At 62.4% G+C, this 19421-nt stretch overlaps 2 protein-coding genes across 11 annotated transcripts; one reads left to right on the forward strand and one right to left on the reverse strand.

Moving 5' to 3' along the window:
• Positions 1–79: 79 nt before the first annotated feature.
• Positions 80–15297, reverse strand: LOC102087315 (protein NDRG2-like). 9 transcript variants are annotated; one of them, XM_065044340.1, is made up of 17 exons: positions 10276–10409; positions 6636–6668; positions 6297–6402; positions 5523–5643; positions 4951–5013; positions 4808–4868; positions 4129–4215; positions 3983–4039; positions 3795–3889; positions 3220–3264; positions 3051–3102; positions 2925–2972; positions 2809–2844; positions 2687–2738; positions 2093–2131; positions 804–1598; positions 80–174 (listed from the first exon to the last, which is right to left on the reverse strand). In XM_065044340.1, the coding sequence occupies exons 2-16, from the start codon at positions 6663–6665 to the stop codon at positions 1441–1443; spliced, it is 1050 nt and encodes a 349-aa protein (XP_064900412.1). In that variant the 5' UTR covers positions 6666–6668; positions 10276–10409; the 3' UTR covers positions 80–174; positions 804–1440. The 9 variants fall into 9 exon arrangements, with proteins under 9 accessions (XP_064900412.1, XP_064900411.1, XP_064900410.1 ...); XM_065044339.1 differs by having other exon boundaries at positions 6297–6405; XM_065044338.1 differs by lacking the exon at positions 10276–10409 and adding an exon at positions 7255–7376 and having other exon boundaries at positions 6297–6405.
• Positions 15298–15469: 172 nt separating this feature from the next.
• PIP4P1 (phosphatidylinositol-4,5-bisphosphate 4-phosphatase 1) lies at positions 15470–19059 on the forward strand. Of its 2 annotated transcripts, XM_065044333.1 has the most exons (7): positions 15470–15625; positions 15756–15952; positions 16353–16459; positions 17475–17580; positions 17836–17888; positions 18056–18146; positions 18551–18838. In XM_065044333.1, the coding sequence occupies exons 1-7, from the start codon at positions 15559–15561 to the stop codon at positions 18692–18694; spliced, it is 765 nt and encodes a 254-aa protein (XP_064900405.1). In that variant the 5' UTR covers positions 15470–15558; the 3' UTR covers positions 18695–18838. The 2 variants fall into 2 exon arrangements, with proteins under 2 accessions (XP_064900405.1, XP_064900404.1); XM_065044332.1 differs by lacking the exon at positions 18056–18146 and having other exon boundaries at positions 18551–19059.
• Positions 19060–19421: the final 362 nt, after the last annotated feature.

Here is a 19421-nt window from a genome sequence, read left to right on the forward strand (position 1 = left end):
ATTCCCCCCCTTTTAACCCACTTTTTCATCATTTTCAAGCAACAAAAAACAGCAGAAAACAGGCAAAAACAACCAGAAATGAGGATAAATTGAACAGAATAAGTTTAAATAATAAAGTTGAAAGAAATGAGGTTTTAAAGGGCTTGGCGGCGCCGGTTCCCCGATTGGCTCCACCTGAGGCGGGAAGAAAGCGGCGTCAGGAGACGGAAACAGCCGATTGGTTCCGGAAACAGCCGAACCCTCTCGGGACGCTCCGATTGGTTCCGGAAATCCCCGCACCCTCCCGGGACCCTCCGATTGGTTCCGGAAACCCCCGAACCCTCTCGGGACCCTCCGATTGGTTCCGGAAATCCCCGAACCCTCCCGGGACCCTCCGATTGATTACGGAAACCCCCGAACCCTCCCGGGACCCTCCGATTGGTTCCGGAAATCCCCGAACCCTCCCGGGACCCTCCGATTGGCTCCGGAAACCCCCGAACCCTCTCGGGACCCTCCGATTGGTTCCGGAAATCCCCGAACCCTCTCGGCACCCTCCGAACCCCCCTCGGAATCCCCCTATGGCGCCTGTACGACCCCCCAAAATCCGAGGCGGGGGTGGGAACCGCTTTCTCCCCCGCGCCGGGTGAAGAAGGAGCCGCTTGTTGCTCTGCGACGCCGCTAAAACCCCGGGCCCGCCCTCGGCTGGCGGCGGCGGGGGGAACGCGGGTCGGGAACGGTGATCGCGAGGTCGATATCGCGATAGAAACCGCGATACGAGCCGATAAACCCGGACACCCCCCCCCCCCCCCCCCCCACACACACACCGCGTTACCGCCACGATGCGATCGCTCCGGCTCCCGCGCGGCGACTGAGGCGAGGCCCCTCGCGCTCCCATTGGCCGCCGCCCGCCCCTCGGGGGCGTGGCCGCGCTCTCATTGGCCACCGCCCTCAACCCTCCCCGTTGACGCCGCGCCCCCCGCGCTCCCATTGGCCGCCGAGTCATTGTCGGTGAATGAGCGGTCGCTCCGCCCCCCCTCGGCGAGCTCGGCCAATCAGCGATCGCTCCCGTTCACACGCCCCGTTTAGGGAATGAGGGACCGCGGGGTGGATGAATGAAAGGTTTTAATAGCGGGGTTACTGGGGGTTGGGGGTCGATAGGAAGGTCGGGAGGGGGGGGGCCCAAAATTTTGGGGGGGATGTTGGGATGTGGGGGGGTTAAGGGGGATTTGGAGGGAGGTTTTGGGGGAGGGAGGAGGGGACTTTGGGAGGTTTAAGGGGGTCTGAAACATTTAAGGGGTTTGGGAGGGGTTTCGGGGGGGGGGTTGGGGTGAATTTTGGGGCAGTTTGGCGAGGTTTTGGGGCAATTCCGAGGCATCTTGTGGCAACTGGGAACACAGGAGCTCGGGAGGGACCAAGGGGATTTTGGGGCAGTTTTGGGGTTGTTCCGCGGGGTTTCCGTGCTCAGGGAGGAGGGGGCGTGTCCCTGGCTCCGCCCCCCACGCTGCCACGTGACAGAGTTCGGCTCCGCCCCCGCTCGTTGTCCCCACCCCCGCCGGAACTGACGCTACAGAGGGAGGCGGTTCTGGAGCGCGACAGGCGCGTCATGGTGGACGTGGCCACTGCCAATCAGGACACAGCAATGGGGACCCGCCCATCGGGACACGCCCCCTCCATGGACACACCCCTTGAGGCTCCCAGTGACCCCCCAGTCCCTCCCATTGACCCCCATTGATCCCCATTGACTCCATTGACCCCCATTGACCCCCACCAGTCCCTCCCATTGACCCCCATTGTCTCCCATTGATCCCCATTGACTCCCCTCAGTCCCTCCCATTGATCCCCATTGACTCCCATTGATCCCCATTGACTCCCATTGACCCCCATTGACTCCCATTGATCCCCATTGACTCCCATTGATCCCCCCCAGTCCCTCCCATTGACTCCCATTAACCCCCATTGACCCCCATTGAACCCCCCCCAGTCCCTCCCATTGACCCCAGTGTGTTAATGGCAGCACACGTGACGTCACTCGGGGGGGTGGGGTTGTGATGTCACGGGGGTGGGCGGGGCCGGTGGCATCACGTGACCTGGGCGATGACGTCATCGCTCCTACCTGGCCCCCGGCTCCACCCGCGCTGCAGCACCAGGGGGACTGAGGGGCGCACCCAATTCACACTAATTAGCCCCATTAACTGCTAATTAACACCTACTATTAACCCCAATCACCCGCATTGAGCCTTCATTGACTCTAATTACCCTAATTGACCCCCTAATTAACCCTATTTAACTGCTATTAACCCCAAATGACTCCTCATTGACCCCCAATTTAACCCTAATTATCCCCTAATTGACACCCTAATTAGCCCCAATAGACCCCACATAACCCCCAATTAACCCTAACTGACCTCTAACCAACCACTAGTTGACCACTATTAATCCTTAATTAACCCCTAATTAACCCCAAGGGCACTAATTACCACCTCAGCCCCTTAATTACCCTCCAGCGCTATTAATTATACATTAATTAACCTCCCCAGCTCTGTCCCAGCTCTTCTGGGATCTTAATTACCCCCCATAAGGGTCTTAATTACCATTGTAGGATCTTAATTACCCCATAGGGTGTTAATTAGCCCCTATGGGATCTGAACTCCCCCCTGGGGGGTCATTAATGGGTTCATTAGTGCGTTAATTAGCGGTAATTACTCACTGTATCCCATCCCCTGCACAAAGTACTTGAAGGCCTCGGTCAGCTTGGCCGGCTGGGGTCAAAGGTCAAGGTCAAGGTCTTGGCCACCCTGACCTTTGACCCTTGACCCTGCCCCTCCTCACCTGGGTGATCTGGGGCTGCCCCCCTCCATCCGCCATCTGTGGGAGGTCAAAGGTTACAGGGTGGGGTCAGAGATCACATGGTGGGGGGGGTCAGAGGTCACGGGGTCAGAGGTCACCTTGAGGAAGGAGGTCTGGGTGGGGTCCAGCTTGGCGTTGCACTCGACCTGCAGGGGGCGGCGTCACGCCAGGTCATGTGACATCGTGTGGGGTCACGTGACCTCGGGGGGGTGTGGTCAACTCACCGCGGCGTCCTCATGGGGGGACCCGTCGCCGACGACCAATAGGACGGGACAGCTGGGAGGGGGGGCGGGGCCAGAGTGATCATGGAGACCAATGGGAAAGCAGAGAAACCCAGAGAGGGGTCACCGGTTTGAAGTGGGAGGGACTGCTCAGGGGTCAAAGGTCACTCACCGCAGGCTCCCGGCCCCACTTCGCTCCAGGCCCAGGTCACCGCGGCTGGAAAGGGACCAGGATGGGCCAGTGTGGGCCAGTGTGGGCCAGTGTGGGCCAGGAGGGACCACAACTCCACTGACCCCCATTGACCCCCACTGACCCCCATTGACCCCCACTGACCCCCACTGACCCCCACTGACCCCCATTGACCCCCATTGACCCCCATTGACCCCCACTGACCCCCACTGACCCCCACTGACCCCCATTGATCCCCACTTACCATTGACCCCCATTGACTCCATTGACCCCCATTGATCCCTATTGACACCCATTGATCCCTATTGACCCCCATTGATCCCATTGACCCCCATTGACTCCCACTGACCCCCACTGACCCCCATTGACCCCCACTGACCCCCATTGACCCCCATTGACTCCCACTGACCCCCCCTACCCCCACTGATCCCCATTGACTCCATTGACCCCCATCGCCCCCCACTGATCCCCATTGACCCCCACTGACCCCATTGACCCCCACTGACTCCCATTGACCCCCACTGACCCCCTCAGCGGCTCCCAGTCCAAACCAGTACCTGTTGTACATGGCCCAGAGCAGCCCCGCGTTGGGCGCCCCCTCCAGTCTCTCCCGCAGCTGCCGCACGGGGGGCGGGGCCAGCGCCAGCTCCGCCTACAACCCAGTACAGACCAGTACAAACCAGTGACCCCACCCCCCCCCACCCCCGGGTCCCCCCTCCCCCAGTCCCTCCCAGTGACCCCTGACCTGGCTGAACAGGTGACCCAGGATCAGCTCATTGGTCGACGCAGTCAGGCCCATGAGCTGTGGGGGAGGGATGGGTGAGACCCATAGGAGCCTCTGGGTGCCCCCTGGCCCCGCCCCTCAAGCCCCGCCCCTCGAGCCCCGCCCACCTTGTGCGCTGCCCAATCCATCCAACCGCGGGCCTTGGGGTCCAGGTTGACGAGAACGAGACCCTCGACCTGCAGGGGGCGCTGGAGCTGTGGGGAGACCCATAGAGACCAATGGGGACCAATGGGGACCCACAGAGCCCCATAGAGACCAACGGGGACCCATAGAGACCAATGGGGACCAATGGGGACCCACAGAGACCCATGGGGACCAAGGGGGACCCATAGAGACCAATGGGGACCCACCCAGACCAATGGGGACCCACCCAGACCCTTAGAGACCAACGGGGACCCATAGAGACCAATGGGGACCAACGGGGACCCATAGAGACCAATGGGGACCCATGGGGACCAATGGGGACCCACAGAGACCCATGGGGACCAATGGGGACCCAACTGGGGACCCATAGAGACCAGTGGGGACCCACACAGACGCATAGAGACCAACGGGGACCCATAGACACCAATGGGGACCCACAGAGACCCAAGGGGACCAATGGGAACCCATAGAGAGCCATGGGGACCAATGGGGACCAATGGGGACCCACAGAGACCAATGGGGACCAATGGGGACCCATAGAGACCCACGGGGACCAATGGGGACCAATGGGGACCCATGGGGACTCACGGGGACCAATGGGGACCCCATAGGTCCCCCAGGCCCCGCCCCCACGCGACTCACCGCGAATTTGGCCAATACGAAGGCTCCGGCCCCTACCCCAATCCCAATGATGGTGGCCACGCTATGGGGCAGAGGGGGCGGGGTTAGAGGGCACGGGGTCATGTGACAGCCCCCCAAGCCCCGCCCCCCCCCCCCCCACTCACTTGAGGCGCTCGAGGACCAATGGGAGCAGCTCGGCCAGTTGGTCCAATGAGGGGTATTGGTAGCTGTGGGGCGGGGTCAATGGGTCAATGGGGGTCAGTGGGGACAATGGGGTCAACTGGGATCAAGTGGGGGTCAAGAGGGGTCAATGGGGCCAACTGGGGGGGTCAATGGGGTCAACTGGGATCAACTGGGGGGGTCAATGGGGGTCAAGTTGGGGGTCAACAAGGTCAATGGGTGAACTGGGGGTCAATGGGTCAATGGGGGTCAAGCTGGGGGTCAAGCTGGGGGTCAACAAGGTCAATGGGTGAACTGGGGGTCAATGGGTCAATGGGGGTCAAGCTGGGGGTCAAGCTGGGGGTCAACAAGGTCAATGGATCAAGTTGGGGGTCAAGTTGGGGGTCAAGTTGGGGGTCAACAAGGTCAATGGATCAAGTTGGGGGTCAAGTTGGGGGTCAAGTTGGGGGTCAAGTTGGGGGTCAAGTTGGGGGTCAATGGGTGAACTGGGATCAACTGGGAGTCAACGGGGTGAAGTGGGGGTGAACTGGGGGGTCGGGGGTCAAAGGTCACGCACCCAGGCGGGTAGGGCGGGGCTCCGTCCTCCATGCCGGGCGGGTCCACGTGGACCAATAGGAAGTTGCGGACGATCTCCTGCATCTCCTCGTGGGCGAATAGCGGCGCGAAGCACGTCTGGTCTACGGAGGGACCCAGGCGTCCGGGAGGACACGACACCCACCGACAGCCCCTTCAAAACCCCGCTGAAAGGGACCCAGGAGTGCCCCGAGGGACCCAAGAGTTCGGGAGGGGACCCAGGAGTGCCCCAAGGGACCCAGGAGTGCCCCAAGGGACCCAGGCGTCCGGGAGGACACGACACCCACCGACAGCCCCTTCAAAACCCCGCTGAAAGGGACCCAGGAGTGCCCCGAGGGACCCAGGAGTTCGGGAGGGGACCCAGGAGTTCAGGAAGGGACCCAGGAGTGCCCCAAGGGACCCAGGAGTGCCCCAAGGGACCCAGGAGTTCGGGACAGGACCCAAGAGTTTGGAAAGGACCCAGGAGTGCCCCAAGGGACCCAGGAGTTCTGGGGGGACCCAGGAGTGCCCCAAGGGACCCAAGAGTTCAGAAGGGGACCCAGGAGTGCCCCAAGGAACCAAGGAGTTTGGAGGGGACCCAGGAGTGCCCCAAAGGACCCAGGAGTTCAGGAAGGGACCCAGGAGTGCCCCAAACTAGGGGACCCAGGCATCTGGGAGGACCCAAACTGCCTTAAAATCCACCTAAAAACCCTGCGAAAAAGGGACCCAGGCATCCGGGCAAGGGACCCAGGCGTCCGGGGGTGGGTGGGGCACTCACGGGTGTGTCCCACATCCGGGAAGGTGAGGAGGGCGGGGCGGGAGGGGCGGGGCGACCCCGCCCACGTGACCCGCACGGCCCCATGGGGCGTGTCCAGCAGCGTCCCCTGCTGGGGGGGGAGGAGGGGGGCACAAGTTTTACCCAAAACTCACCGTTTTCACCCCAAAAATCAGCCCCAGCCGCCCCCAAATTTAACGGTTTCACTTCGATTTCACCACTTATGCCCCCAAAATTGAATCAGTTTGCCCCCAAACTAACAATTTTTACCCCAAAATCAGCCCCTTCTGCTCCAATTCCCCCCAATTCCCCAATTTGCCCCAAACTGCCCCAATTTCTCACCTCGGGGGGCGGGGCCTCATGCGGTTCCATGACCTTTAGGGGTGGGGGGTGAGGTCAAAGGTCACCCCAGACCCCATGCCACCCCATCCTCCAAAACTCCAGGAGGGACCCAGGAGTTCGGGAGGGACCCAGGTGTCCTGAGGGGACCCAGGAGTGCCCCAAGGGACCCAGGAGTTCGGGAGGGACCCAGGAGTTCGGGAGGGGACCCAGGAGTGCCCCAAGGGACCCAGGAATTCTGGGGGAACCCAGGAGTGCCCCAAGGGACCCAGGAATTTGGGAGGGGACCCAGGAGTGCCCCAAGGGACCCAGGAGTTTGGAGGGGACCCAGGAGTTTGGAGGGGACCCAGGAGTGCCCTAAGTGACCCAGGGGCTCTGGAGGGACCCAGGAGTGCCCCAAGGAACCCAGGAGTTCTGGGGGGAAACAGGAATTCTGGAGGGGACCCAGGAGTGCCCCAAGGAACCCAGGAGTTCGGGAGGGGACCCAGGAGTTTGGGAGGGGACCCAGGAGTGCCCCAAAGGACCCAGGAGTTCGGGAGGGACCCAGGAGTGCCCCAAGGGACCCAGGAGTTTGGGAGGGGACCCAGGAGTTCGGGAGGGGACCCAGGAGTTCGGGACCCACCTGCCACCTTCACTTGTCTTTGCCGAAAACAGCCCCTCCCCCCACGGCCCCTCCCCCAGCCCCTCCCCCCCCCACCCCTTTAAGGGGGGACCCAGGCGTTCGTGGGGGGGACCCAGGCGTTCGGGAGGGGACCCAGGCGTCCGGCCGGACGCCTGGGTCCCCTCCCGAACGCCTGGGTCCCCCTTTCGCAAAGGCTGATGGGATATGGGGGGAGGGGCCTCACCCGGACGCCTGGGTTCCCAACCCCTCCCTGCCCCGCAGCAATCACACCCGACGCTCATTAAGAGTAATTAACGCTTTAATTGCCTCATCACAGCTGGGGGGGAGGGGCCACTCCCCCTCATTAACAATCATCACTAAGCAGTGCTTAATTAACCCATTTGGTCCCTGAATTGATTGATTAATTAATTAGCGGGGGGGGGTGAATTAATTAATTGGTCCCAGAGGGGAAATTAGTTAAGGGGGGGGGAGGGGATTGAAAGGAGGGGGTGGGGCCAATGGGGTGATTGACAGGTGGGAAAAGCCGGGATTAAGCTGGGATTAAACATGAATTAAGCCTAAATTGAATATGGGAGGAACTGGGGGTTTAAACCGGGATTAAACTGGGATTAAGGGAGAATTAAACTGGGTTTAATAGGGGAGGAAGTGGGGGTTTAAACCGGGATTAAACTGGGATTAAGGGAGAATTAAACTGGGTTTAATAGGAGAGGAAGTGGGGGTTTAAACCGGGATTGACACGGGGGTTAAACCGGAATTAAACTGGGATTGAAGGCAGATTAAGGGCAAATTAAACTGGGTTTAATAAGGGAGAAACTCAGGTTTTAAACCGGGAATAACTCAGGATTAAACCGGGTTTAACGCGTGTTTGAACCAGGTTTAACATGCGAGTAACACGGGTTTAAACCGGGTTTAAAAGGTCTCTTGATTGAGATGATGAAGCGACTAAATCAGGATTAGGTAAGGATTAACCCCTGGATTAAATGCGGGATGAACCGGGATTAACATCAAAGGGACAAAGGGGGACAAGCAGGTAAACTGGGTTTAAACCGGGATTAAACAACTGGCCGAACCCGAGATTAACCCAGGATTAATTCAGTGTTAAGACATGATTAAGGTAGAACTAACCCAAGATGAACTCGAGATCAAATCGGGATTAATTAACCCACAATTAACCTGGGACTAAACCAAAATTAACCCGAGATTAAGTCAGGGTCTAATTCAGGATTAACCCCAAATTAAATCAAGATTAAAACAGGGCTAATTCAGAATTAATGTGGAACTAACCCAAGATTAACCTGGAACTAAGACAAGATTAACTCAGGATTAAGGCCAGAATAACTCACTATTAGTCCCAAATTAAGGCAGAACCAACCCCAGATTAGCCCAGGACTAAAGCAAGATTAACCTGGGATTAAAGCGGGAAGAACCACCATTAAATGAAGACTAATTAAGGTTAAATGAACCCAAGATCAACCTGGGACTAAGACAAGATTAACTCAGGATCTAATTCAGGATTAACCCAAGATTAGGAGGAGAAGTAACCCAAGATTAACCTGGGATTAATTGAGGATTAATGTGGAACTACCCCATCTTAAACCAGGACTAACTGAATATTAACCCAGGATTAATGTCAAACTAACCCAAGATTAAGCCACATTAAACTAAGCCAAGATTAACTCAGGATTCACTCCGGATTAACCCAGGAATAAATCAGTTTTAACCTGACTTCAAGGTGGGACTAAACCAGGATTGACCTGGGATTAAACCAGGACCAACTGAGTATTAACCCAGGATTAAGCTCAGACTAACCCAAGATTAACCCACGTTAAACTAAACAACGATTAATTTGTTGTGGATTAACCCAGGCCTAAACTGGTTTTAACGTGAGTTTAAGGCGGGACTCAACCAAGATTAACCTGGGGTTAAACTAGGACTAATTGAGTATTAACCCAGGACTACAGCCAAACTAACCCAGGGTTAATCCACATTAAACTAAGCCAAGATTAACCTGGGATTAAACCTCAATTAAACCAGGACTAATTGAGTATCAACCCAGCATCACAGTCAAACCCAAAGTTAATCCAGATTAAACTAAACCAAGATGAACCTGGGATTAAACCCCAATTAAGCCAGGATTAAGCTCAAACGACGCCAAGATCAACCCAGATTAAGACAAGACTCCCCCGGAGCCCCAACAAACCCCCAACCAATCCCAGATCAACCCGAGCCCTCCCCACTGCTAAACCGAGCTTAAGGCGGGGTCACGGCCCCGCCCCCTTGGGCGGCGCGTCACGATTGGCCAGCAGCGGCGCCAGCGCCACCAGCAGGTCGCGGATCAGGACGGCAGCGCCCTCGGCCGCCTCCAGCACGGCCGCGTGCTCGCTGGGCGTGGCCACTTCTGGCCCCGCCCTATCCGCTTCCTCCTCCTCCTCATCGTCGCTGGCCCCGCCCCCGGCGGCCATGTTGGTTATGAGCGACAGGCCCAGCACCCGCAGCCCCAGGTGCCGCGCGGCTGTCGCCTCCCCCACCGTCGACATCCCTGCGGGGACACGCCCACTCAGGCCACGCCCACCCCGGCCACGCCCATTGGGGGGCTGACCGGGGCTTTTTTGAGCGAGATCCGGGGCCTTTTTGGGGCCTTAGAACCAGTTTTAGGAGCTAGATCTGTTCTGAGGCCGTTTGTAAGCTTAAAACAGGGTTTAGGAGCCATTTGTGGGGCTTAATCTGTTCTTAGACCATTCATGGCCTTAAAACCGGTTTTAGCAGTTAAACCTGCTCTTAAGCCATTCATAACCTTAAAATCAGTTCTATGAGCTAAATCTGTTCTTAGGCCCTTTGAGGCCTTAAAACCAGTTTTATGAGCTCAATCTGTTCTTAGGCCCTTTGAGGCCTTAAACCCGGTTTAGGAGCCATTTGTGGGGCTTAATCTGTTCTTAGACCACTCATGGCCTTAAAACCGGTTTTAGCAGCTCAACCTGCTCTCAGGCCTTTCATAACCTTAAAACCAGGCTTAGGACTCACCCACGGCGTCGGCGCCCAAGCGGCGCAGCAGGCGGCACTCAGCCGGCGTCTCGTAGGCGGGGCCGGACACGCCCACGTACACGCCCGGGCGGGGCCGCAGGGCGGGCGGGGCCAAGGCCAAGGCCGCACGCCGCAGGGCGGGGTCGTAGGCGGCGGCCATGACGGGGAAACGAGGCCCGAACCTGTCAAGGGGGCACGCCTGGGTCCCTCCCTGAACTCCTGGGTCCCCCCTGACCCCCATGTCCCCCCAGTCCCTGAACTCCTGGGTCCCTCTGGCACTCCTGGGTCCCTCCAACCCCTATGTCCCCCCAACCCCCGCACTCGCAGGTCCCTTGGGGCACTCCTGGGTCCCTCCGACTCCCATGTCCCCCCAATCCCTGAACTCCTGGGTCCCCCCAATCCCCGAACTCCTGGGTCCCTTGGGGCACTCCTGGGTCCCTCCCCACACTCCCGGGTCCCTCTGACCCCCATGTCCCCCCAATCCCTGAACTCCCGGCTCCCCTGGGGCACTCCCGGGTCCCTCCCCGAACTCCTGGGTCCCTCCCCGCACTCCTGGGTCCCCCCAATCCCCGAACTCCTGGGTCCCTCCCCGCACTCCTGGGTCCCCCCTGACCCCCATGTTCCCCACCCCTTGAACTCCTGGGTCCCTCCCCGAACTCCCGGGTCCCCTGGGGCACTCCTGGGTCCCTCCTGCTCTCCTGGGTCACTCCTGGGTCCCTCCCCGAACTCCTGTGTCCCTTGAGGCACTCCCGGGTCCCTCCGACCCCCATGTCCCCCCAATCCCTGCACTCCCGGGTCCCTCCCTGAACCCCTGGGTCCCCTGGGGCACTCCTGGGTCCCCCGGGGCACTCCTGGGTCCCTCCCTGAACCCCTGGGTCCCCTGGGGCACTCCTGGGTCCATCCCCGAACTCCTGGGTCCCCCGGGGCACTCCTGGGTCCCTCCCCGAACTCCCGGGTCCTTTGGGGCACTCCTGGGTCCCTCCGACCCCCATGTCCCCCCAATCCCTGCACTCCCAGGCCCCTCCCCGAACCCCTGGGTCTCCTGGGGCACTCCTGGGTCCCCCGGGGCACTCCTGGGTCCCTCCCTGAACCCCTGGGTCCCCTGGGGCACTCCTGGGTCCCTCCCCGAACCCCTGGGTCCCCCGGGGCACTCCTGGGTCCCTCCCTGAACTCCTGGGTCCCCTGGGGCACTCCTGGGTCCCTCCCCGAACTCCCGGGTCCTTTGGGGCACTCCTGGGTCCCTCCGACCGCCATGTCCCCCCAATCCCTGCACTCCCAGGCCCCTCCCCGAACCCCTGGGTCTCCTGGGGCACTCCTGGGTCCCTCCCCAAACCCCTGGGTCCCCTGGGGCACTCCTGGGTCCCTCCCTGAACCCCTGGGTCCCCTGGGGCACTCCTGGGTCCCCCGGGGCACTCCTGGGTCCCTCCCCGAACTCCTGGGTCCCCTGGGGCACTCCTGGGTCCCTCCCCGAACTCCCGGGTCCTTTGGGGCACTCCTGGGTCCCTCCGACCCCCATGTCCCCCCACTCCCTGCACTCCCAGGCCCCTCCCCGAACCCCTGGGTCTCCTGGGGCACTCCTGGGTCCCCCAGGGCACTCCTGGGTCCCTCCCCGAACTCCTGGATCCCCTGGGGCACTCCTGGGTCCCCCGGGGCACTCCTGGGTCCCTCCCCGAACTCCTGGATCCCCTGGGGCACTCCTGGGTCCCCTGGGGCACTCCTGGGTCCCTGGGGCACTCCCGGGTCCCCGCCGTGTCCCACCTGTCGTCGTTGGGCCCCAGCAGCACCCCGTTTCCCGCCAGGCCGGGCAGGTCGATGTGGTCGCGGAGCAGCAGCAGCTGCCCCGGCCGCAGGGGGCGCCGGAGGCTGCCGGCCGCGTTGGTCAGCACCAGCGTGTGCACGCCCAGCAGCGCCAGCGCCCGCACCGGCAGCGCCACCTGCGGGACGGGAGGACCCGGGAGTGCCCCAGGGGACCCAGGAGTTCGGGGAAGGACCCAGGCGTTCGGGGAAGGACCCAGGCGTTCGGGGCACTGACCTGGGCGGGGCCGTGTCCCTCGTAGAGGTGACTCCGCCCCTGCAGGACGATAACGGGAACCCCGCCCAGGAGCCCCCAGACCACCCGTCCCGCGTGGCCGGGCACTGCGCCAGTATAGACCAGTATAGACCAGTATAGACCAGTATGGGCCCCCCAAAGACCCCCCCAGTATAAACCAGTATAGACCAGTATGGGCCCCCCAGAGACCCCACCCCCCCCCCCCAGTCCCTCCCAGTCCGGACCAGTACAGGCCCCCCAAAGACCCCCCCAGTATAAACCAGTATAGACCAGTATGAGCCCTCCAGACCTTCCCAGTGCTCCCAGTCCCTCCCATTCATCCCCATTGACCCCACTGACACCCCCATTCATCCCCATTGACCCCATTGACCCCCCATTGACCCCCCATTCATCCCCATTGACCCCCCAATGACTCCCCATTCATCCCCATTGACCCTCCATTCATCCCCATTGACACCCCCATTCATCCCCACTGACCCCCCATTCATCCCCATTGACTTCCATTGACCCCCCACTGACACCCCCATTCATCCCCATTGACCCCATTGCCCCCCCATTCATCCCCATTGCCCCCCCCATTGACACCCCCATTTATCCCTATTGACTCCCATTCATCCCCATTGCCCCCTATTCATCCCCATTGACTTCCATTGACCCCCCACTCATCCCCATTCTTCCCCATTGACCCCCCATTCATCCCCACCGACCCCCATTGACCCCACTGACCCCCCATTCATCCCCACTGACCCCCATTGACACCCCTATTTATCCCTATTGACTCCCATTCATCCCCAATGACTTCCATTGCCCTCCCATTCATCCCCATTGCCCCCCCATTCATCCCCAATGACTTCCATTGCCCTCCCATTCATCCCCATTGCCCCCCCATTCATCCCCATTGACTTCCATTGCCCCCCCATTCATCCCCATTGACCCCATTGCCCCCCCATTCATCCCCATTGCCCCCCCCATTGCCCCCCCCATTGACTCACCGGAGGCGGGTTTGAAGTGCGGGACGTCCCCGTAGGGGGCGCTCTGGGCCCCCTCCAGCGCCCCCACCAGCCCCCCCAGGCCGGACCCACAGATCAGCCCCACGCGGGGGGCCACGCCCCCCAGGCGCCCCCGCAGCCAATCGGCTGCTTCCGCGGCCGCCTCGTAGCTGGGACAGACCCGTAAGTGACCAGGGGGACCCACAGAGTGACCCATAAGTGACCAGGGGGACCATAAGTGACCAGGGGGACCCATAGAGTGACCCATAAGTGAGCAGGGGGACCCATAGAGGGACCAGGGGGACCCATAGAGGGACCCATAAGTGACCAGGGGGACCCATAGAGTGACCAGGGGGACCCATAAGAGATCAGAGAGACCCAGAGACCCATAGGGACCCATAGAGTAACCAGAGTGACCCATAAGTGACCAGGGGGACCCATAGAGTGACCCATAAGTGACCACGGGGACCCATAAGTGATCAGAGAGACCCAAAGACCCATAGAGTGACCAGAGTGACCCATAAGTGACCAGGGGGACCCATAGAGTGACCAGAAAGACTCAGAGACCCATAGGGACCCATAAGTGACCAGGGGGACCTATAGAGTGACCAGAGTGACCCATAAGTGACCAGGGGGACCCAGAGACCCATAGGGACCCATAGAGTGACCAGAGTGACCCATAAGTGACCACGGGGACCCATAAGTGATCAGAGAGACCTGGAGACCCATAGGGACCCATAGAGTGACCAGAGTGACCCATAAGTGACCAGGGGGACCCATAAGTGACCAGAAAGACTCAGAGACCCATAGGGACCCATAAGTGACCAGGGGGACCTATAGAGTGACCAGAGTGACCCATAAGTGATCAGAGAGACCTGGAGACCCATAGGGACCCATAGAGTGACCAGAGTGACCCATAAGTGACCACGGGGACCCATAAGTGATCAGAGAGACCTGGAGACACATAGGGACCCATAGAGTGACCAGGGGGACCCAGAGACCCATAGAGACCCATAGAGTGACCAGAGTGACCATGGGGACCCATAGAGTAACCCATAGAGTGACCAGACTGACCCATAAGTGACCATGGGGACCCAGAGACCCATGGGGACCCATAGAGTGACCCATAAGTGATCAGGGGGATGCACAGAGCCCCATAAAGACCCACAGTGACCCATAAGTGACCCCCATAGAGAGTCCCCCGCCCCAGAGACTGACCCACAGATTGACCCCCAAGTAGCCCCAGCCCCACACACACCCGCCCCACTAGGACTGTTAACCACCACCCGAACTCCTGGGTCCACCGGGCCCACAGCCAAAGGGACTTTGGGATGGGGAGGGAGGGGGGCGGGGCATCTCACAGGGGACCCAGGAGTTCGGGAGGGACCCAGGAGTGCCCCAAGGGACCCAGGAGTTCGGGAGGGACCCAGGAGTGCTCCAAGGGACCCAGGAATTAGGGCAGGACCCAAAGAGGGGACCCAGGAGTTCGGGAGTGGACCCAGGAGTGCCCCAAGGGACCCATGAGTTCGGGAGTGGACCCAGGAGTACCCCAAGGGACCCAGGAGTTCGGGAGTGGACCCAGGAGTACCCCAAGGGACCCAGGAGTTCGGGAGGAACTCAGGAATGCCCCAAGGGACCCAAAAATTAGAGGACGACCCAAATAGAGAACCCAGGAGTTCGCGGGGGGGACCCAGGAGTGCCCCAAGGGACCCAGGAGTTGGGGAGGAACTCAGGAGTGCCCCAAGAAACCCAGGAGTTAGGGGAGGACCCAAAGAGTGGACCCAGGAGTTCGGGAGGAGAACCCAGGAGTGCCCCAAGGGACCCAGGAGTTCCGCTCTCACCTCCCCTCCATTTCTCTCCGGCTGCGCCGGCTCCGCGCCCGCCCCTTACATAGGCCGCTCGGCCGTGACGTCACCGTGCCGGTCACGGCCCCGCGGCTCGACCAATCCGCGGCCGCGCTTCGCTCCCCCGCCCCCCTCGCATCGCCATGGAAACCGGGGCGGGGGCGTGGCCGCGGCAACGCGCGAGTCACGGCGGCCAATGGGAGGGCGCGGCGGTTGCCCGGCAACGTGTGGGAGGGGGGCGAGTCACGTGAAGCGCGGCGGCCAATGGGAGCGCGCGGCGGTCGCCCGGCAACGCAGCGGGAGGGGGCGGAGCCGCGGCGGGGTGGTGGCGGCGAATGGGAGGGCGCGGCAGGCGGTCACGTGGGGCGGGCGGGCCAATGGGCGGGCGGCCGGCGCTGTCATGGCGGACGGGGAGCGCTCGCCGCTGCTGCCGCCCGAGGCGGGAACCGGCGGGACGCAGGGCAGCGGTGAGAGGGGGCGGGGCTTGTGCGGGGTGGGCGGAGCTTTCGGGGGCGGGGTTTGGAGGGAGGCGGGGTTTGCGAAGGGGGCGTGGTTTGGCGGGACCGCTCACCCCTTCCCCTTCCCATTGATTGACAGGGAGCGGAGGGGCGGGGCACGCGGAGGCCCCGCCCCCTTACTCGCCCTTGGGCAGCCCGGGAGGAGGGGGTGTGGCCGAGGAGGAGGAGGAGGGGGCGGGGCCGGCGGTCACGTGCCGCGTTTGCCAGCGGCCAATCAGCGTGGAGGGCAAAGGCCACCAGCACGTGGTGAAGTGCGGGGGCTGCGGGGAGGCCACGGTGAGGGGCGGGGCTTGGGGAGGGGCGGGGCTCTCAACGGGGGCGTGGGTTAATGGGACGGGCCTTAAGGGGGGTGTGGCTTTAAAAGGGTGGAGACAAAGGGGCGGGGCGTCGGGGAGGCATAGAGCTTGGGGGCGGGGCGTAAAGGGGCGGGGCTTGCTGCTAAGGGATTGAGTGGCGGGGCTTAAAGGGGCGGGGCTTGCACTTAAGGGATTGAGGGGCGTGGCCTAAAGGGGGCGGGGACAAAGGCTGCAGGGATAAAGGGGCGGGGGCTAAGGGGGCGGGGTTTAAAGGGTCTGGGTCTGAATTGGCGGGGGATAAGGGGGCGGGGTTGCGGCTTAGAGGGGCGGGGTTTGAATGGGGGGGCGTGTCCTGAGGCTCCGCCCCCCCCTTTTCGCAGCCAATCCGCACGGCCCCCGCGGGGAAGAAATACGTGAGGTGTCCGTGCAACTGCCTGTTGGTGTGCAGGGCGGGCGCCCAGCGCATCGCCTGCCCCCGCGCGTACTGGTGGGAATGGGGGGACTGGGAATGGGAAATGGGGGGCTGGGATGGGGAATGGGGGGAATGGGGGGGCTGGGATGGGGAATGGGGGGACTGGGATGGGGAATGGGGGGAATGGGGGGAATGGGATGGGAAATGGGGGGAATGGGGGGAATGGGATGGGGAATGGGGGGACTGGGATGGGGAATGGGGGAAATGTGGGGACTGGGATGGGGAACGGGGGGACTGGGATGGGGAATGGGGGGAATGGGGGGGCTGGGATGGGGAATGGGGGGACTGGGATGGGCAATGGGGGGCAATGGGGGGGCTGGGATGGGGAATGGGGGGAAAGGGGGGGCTGGGATGGGGAATGGGGGAAATGGGGGGACTGGGATGGGGAATGGGGGGACTGGGATGGGGAATGGGGGGAATGGGGGGGCTGGGATGGGGAATGGGGGGAATGGGGGGAATGGGATGGGGAATGGGGGGACTGGGATGGGGAATGGGGGAAATGTGGGGACTGGGATGGGGAACGGGGGGACTGGGATGGGGAATGGGGGGAATGGGGGGACTGGGATGGGGAATGGGGGGAATAGGGGGGCTGGGATGGGGAATGGGGGGCGATGGGATGGGCAATGGGGGGAATAGGGGGGCTGGGATGGGGAATGGGGGGAACTGGGGGGACTGGGATGGGAAATGGGGGGACTGGGATGGGCAATGGGGGGCAATGGGGGAACTGGGATGGGCAATGGGGGGCAATGGGGGGGCTGGGATGGGGAATGGGGGGACTGGGATGGGGAACTGGGGGATCTGGGGGGGCTGGGATGGGGATTGGGGGGCAATGGGGGGACTGGGAGCACTGGGAATGGGGAATGGGGGGAATGAGGGGGCTGGGATGGGCAATGGGGGAACTGGGGGGACTGGGATGGGCAATGGGGGGACTGGGATGGGCAATGGGGGCAATGGGGGGACTGGGAGCACTGGGAATTGGGAAGGGGGGTCCAGTTCACCCCAGCTGACCCCAGGTCGCCCGTTTCCGCAGCAAACGCATCATCTCGCTGTCTCCGCTCCCGCCCGGCGCCCCCGGCCCCGCGGCGCCCCCTGCCGGAGTGCGCGTGTCCTGCGCCCACTGCGGGGGCCCCTTCCTGGTGAGCCACGCCCACCCCCCACAAGCCACGCCCACCCCCCCGCCACACCCAACCCCCACAGGCCACGCCCACCCCCGCAGGCCACGCCCCTTTCTCTTGTCCCCTATGTCCCTGTTCATCCCAGTCATCCTCATTGACCCCTCCCAGTTCATCGCAGTGACCCCCCCCTAATTAATTACCCCCTAATTTATTACCCCCCTAATTCATTACCCCCTAATTAATTACACCCCTAATTAACCGCCGATTGCCCGGCAGTGGGCGGAGCTCCCGGAGCGCTCGCTGGCGCGTTGTCCCCATTGCCGGAAGGTGTAAGTGATTGGCCGGGGGGTGTTTGGTGGGCGGGGCTTAGTGGGGTCGGGGGGGGAGGGGGGGGGAGCACAAATAGACCCGGAAATGGCCCCAAAATGGCCGTGAGGCAGGGAAGGGGCGGGGTTTGCCTGTGGGCGTGTCCCGTGCTGACCACGCCCCTCCACAGCTCGGCCATTGGCGGGCGGTTCCCGCGGGGGCGGTGCCTGCGCTGCCTCCTCCTCGCGCTCCTATTGGCCGGGGCGGCCGCTGGGCTGGCGGTAATGGGGGCGGGGCCTGAAGGGGGAGGGGCCACTGAGGGGGCGGGGCTTGGGGCTTAAAGGGCCATGGGGGGGTCAATGGGGGAATCTCAATGAGGGGGGTGGGTTGAGGGGCGGGGCCGGAGGGGGCGTGGTCTAAAGGGCGGGGCTTAAAGTGGGATGGTATTGCGGTGGGAGGGGTCAAGGGGGCGGGGCTTTAGGGGTCATTGGGTTCAAGGGGGGGGTAAGGGATTGAGGGGCGGGGCCTAAAGGGGCGGGGCTTGGGGTGGAGCTGTAAAGGGCGGTGCTGTAAGGGGGTGGAGATTAAAGGGGGCGGGGCTAAAGGACCCAGGGATTGAAGGCGGGGGGTTGGAGGGGACCCAGGTGTCCGGCGACCCGCTGACCCCGCCCCTTTTCTCCCATAGGTGGGCACGTGGGGCCCCGCCCGGCGCTACCGGCCAATCCACGCGGGCTGGGCGGCGCTGGGGGCGGGGGCGGGGGCGTGTCTGCTGCGCGCGGCCTATTGGGGCTGCGTGCGGGTCAGCCGGCCCCTCCCCCCCCGCGCCTGACCCCGCCCACCCCCGCGGCCATCTTGGATTCACACTTCCCGGCCGCTCTGCCCCGTTTGGTGGCCACTTCCGGTTGGGTTGGGCCACCGAAGAGGGGACTTCCGGTGGGAATGGCGGCCACCATAGGAAGGCACTTCCGGTCCAATGGGTCCTCTCCGACAGCCACTTCCGGTCCGGCAGCCATCTTGGATTGCACGCCCCCCCTCCACTCTCGGCGGCCATCTTGGACTGGCCCCTCCCCCATGTCCCAGCATGCCCCGCCCCCGCATGCCCCCGCCCCCTGCTGTACAGAAGCCCCGCCCCCCTGTAGATATTTATTGCGATTGGATTGTAAATAAAGCCCCGGACGCCTGGGTCCCCCCCCCACAATGCCTGGGTCTCTTGGGGCACTCCTGGGTTCCTGGGGCACTCCTGGGTCCCTCCTGAACACCTGGGTCCCTTGGGGCACTCCTGGATCCTTTGGGGCACTCCTGGGTCCCTCCCGAACGCCTGAGTCTTTTGGGGCACTCCTGGGTCCCTCCCGAACGCCTGGGTCCCTGGGGCACTCCTGGGTCCCTGGGGCACTCCTGGGTCCCTCCTGCAGCGTCACGCGGTTCCTCCCCCAGCACGGCCACCCCCCTCTCGTACCCGCTCAGCGCCCGCAGAGCATCATGGGAAACGGGGGGGGGGGGTTGGCCCCGCCCACAACGTCTGGGGTGGGCGTGGCTCAGGGAGCTCTGCGCCCCCA

This window comes from Columba livia, chromosome 36, assembly GCF_036013475.1.
Source record: "Columba livia isolate bColLiv1 breed racing homer chromosome 36, bColLiv1.pat.W.v2, whole genome shotgun sequence".
Lineage (NCBI taxonomy): Eukaryota > Metazoa > Chordata > Aves > Columbiformes > Columbidae > Columba > Columba livia.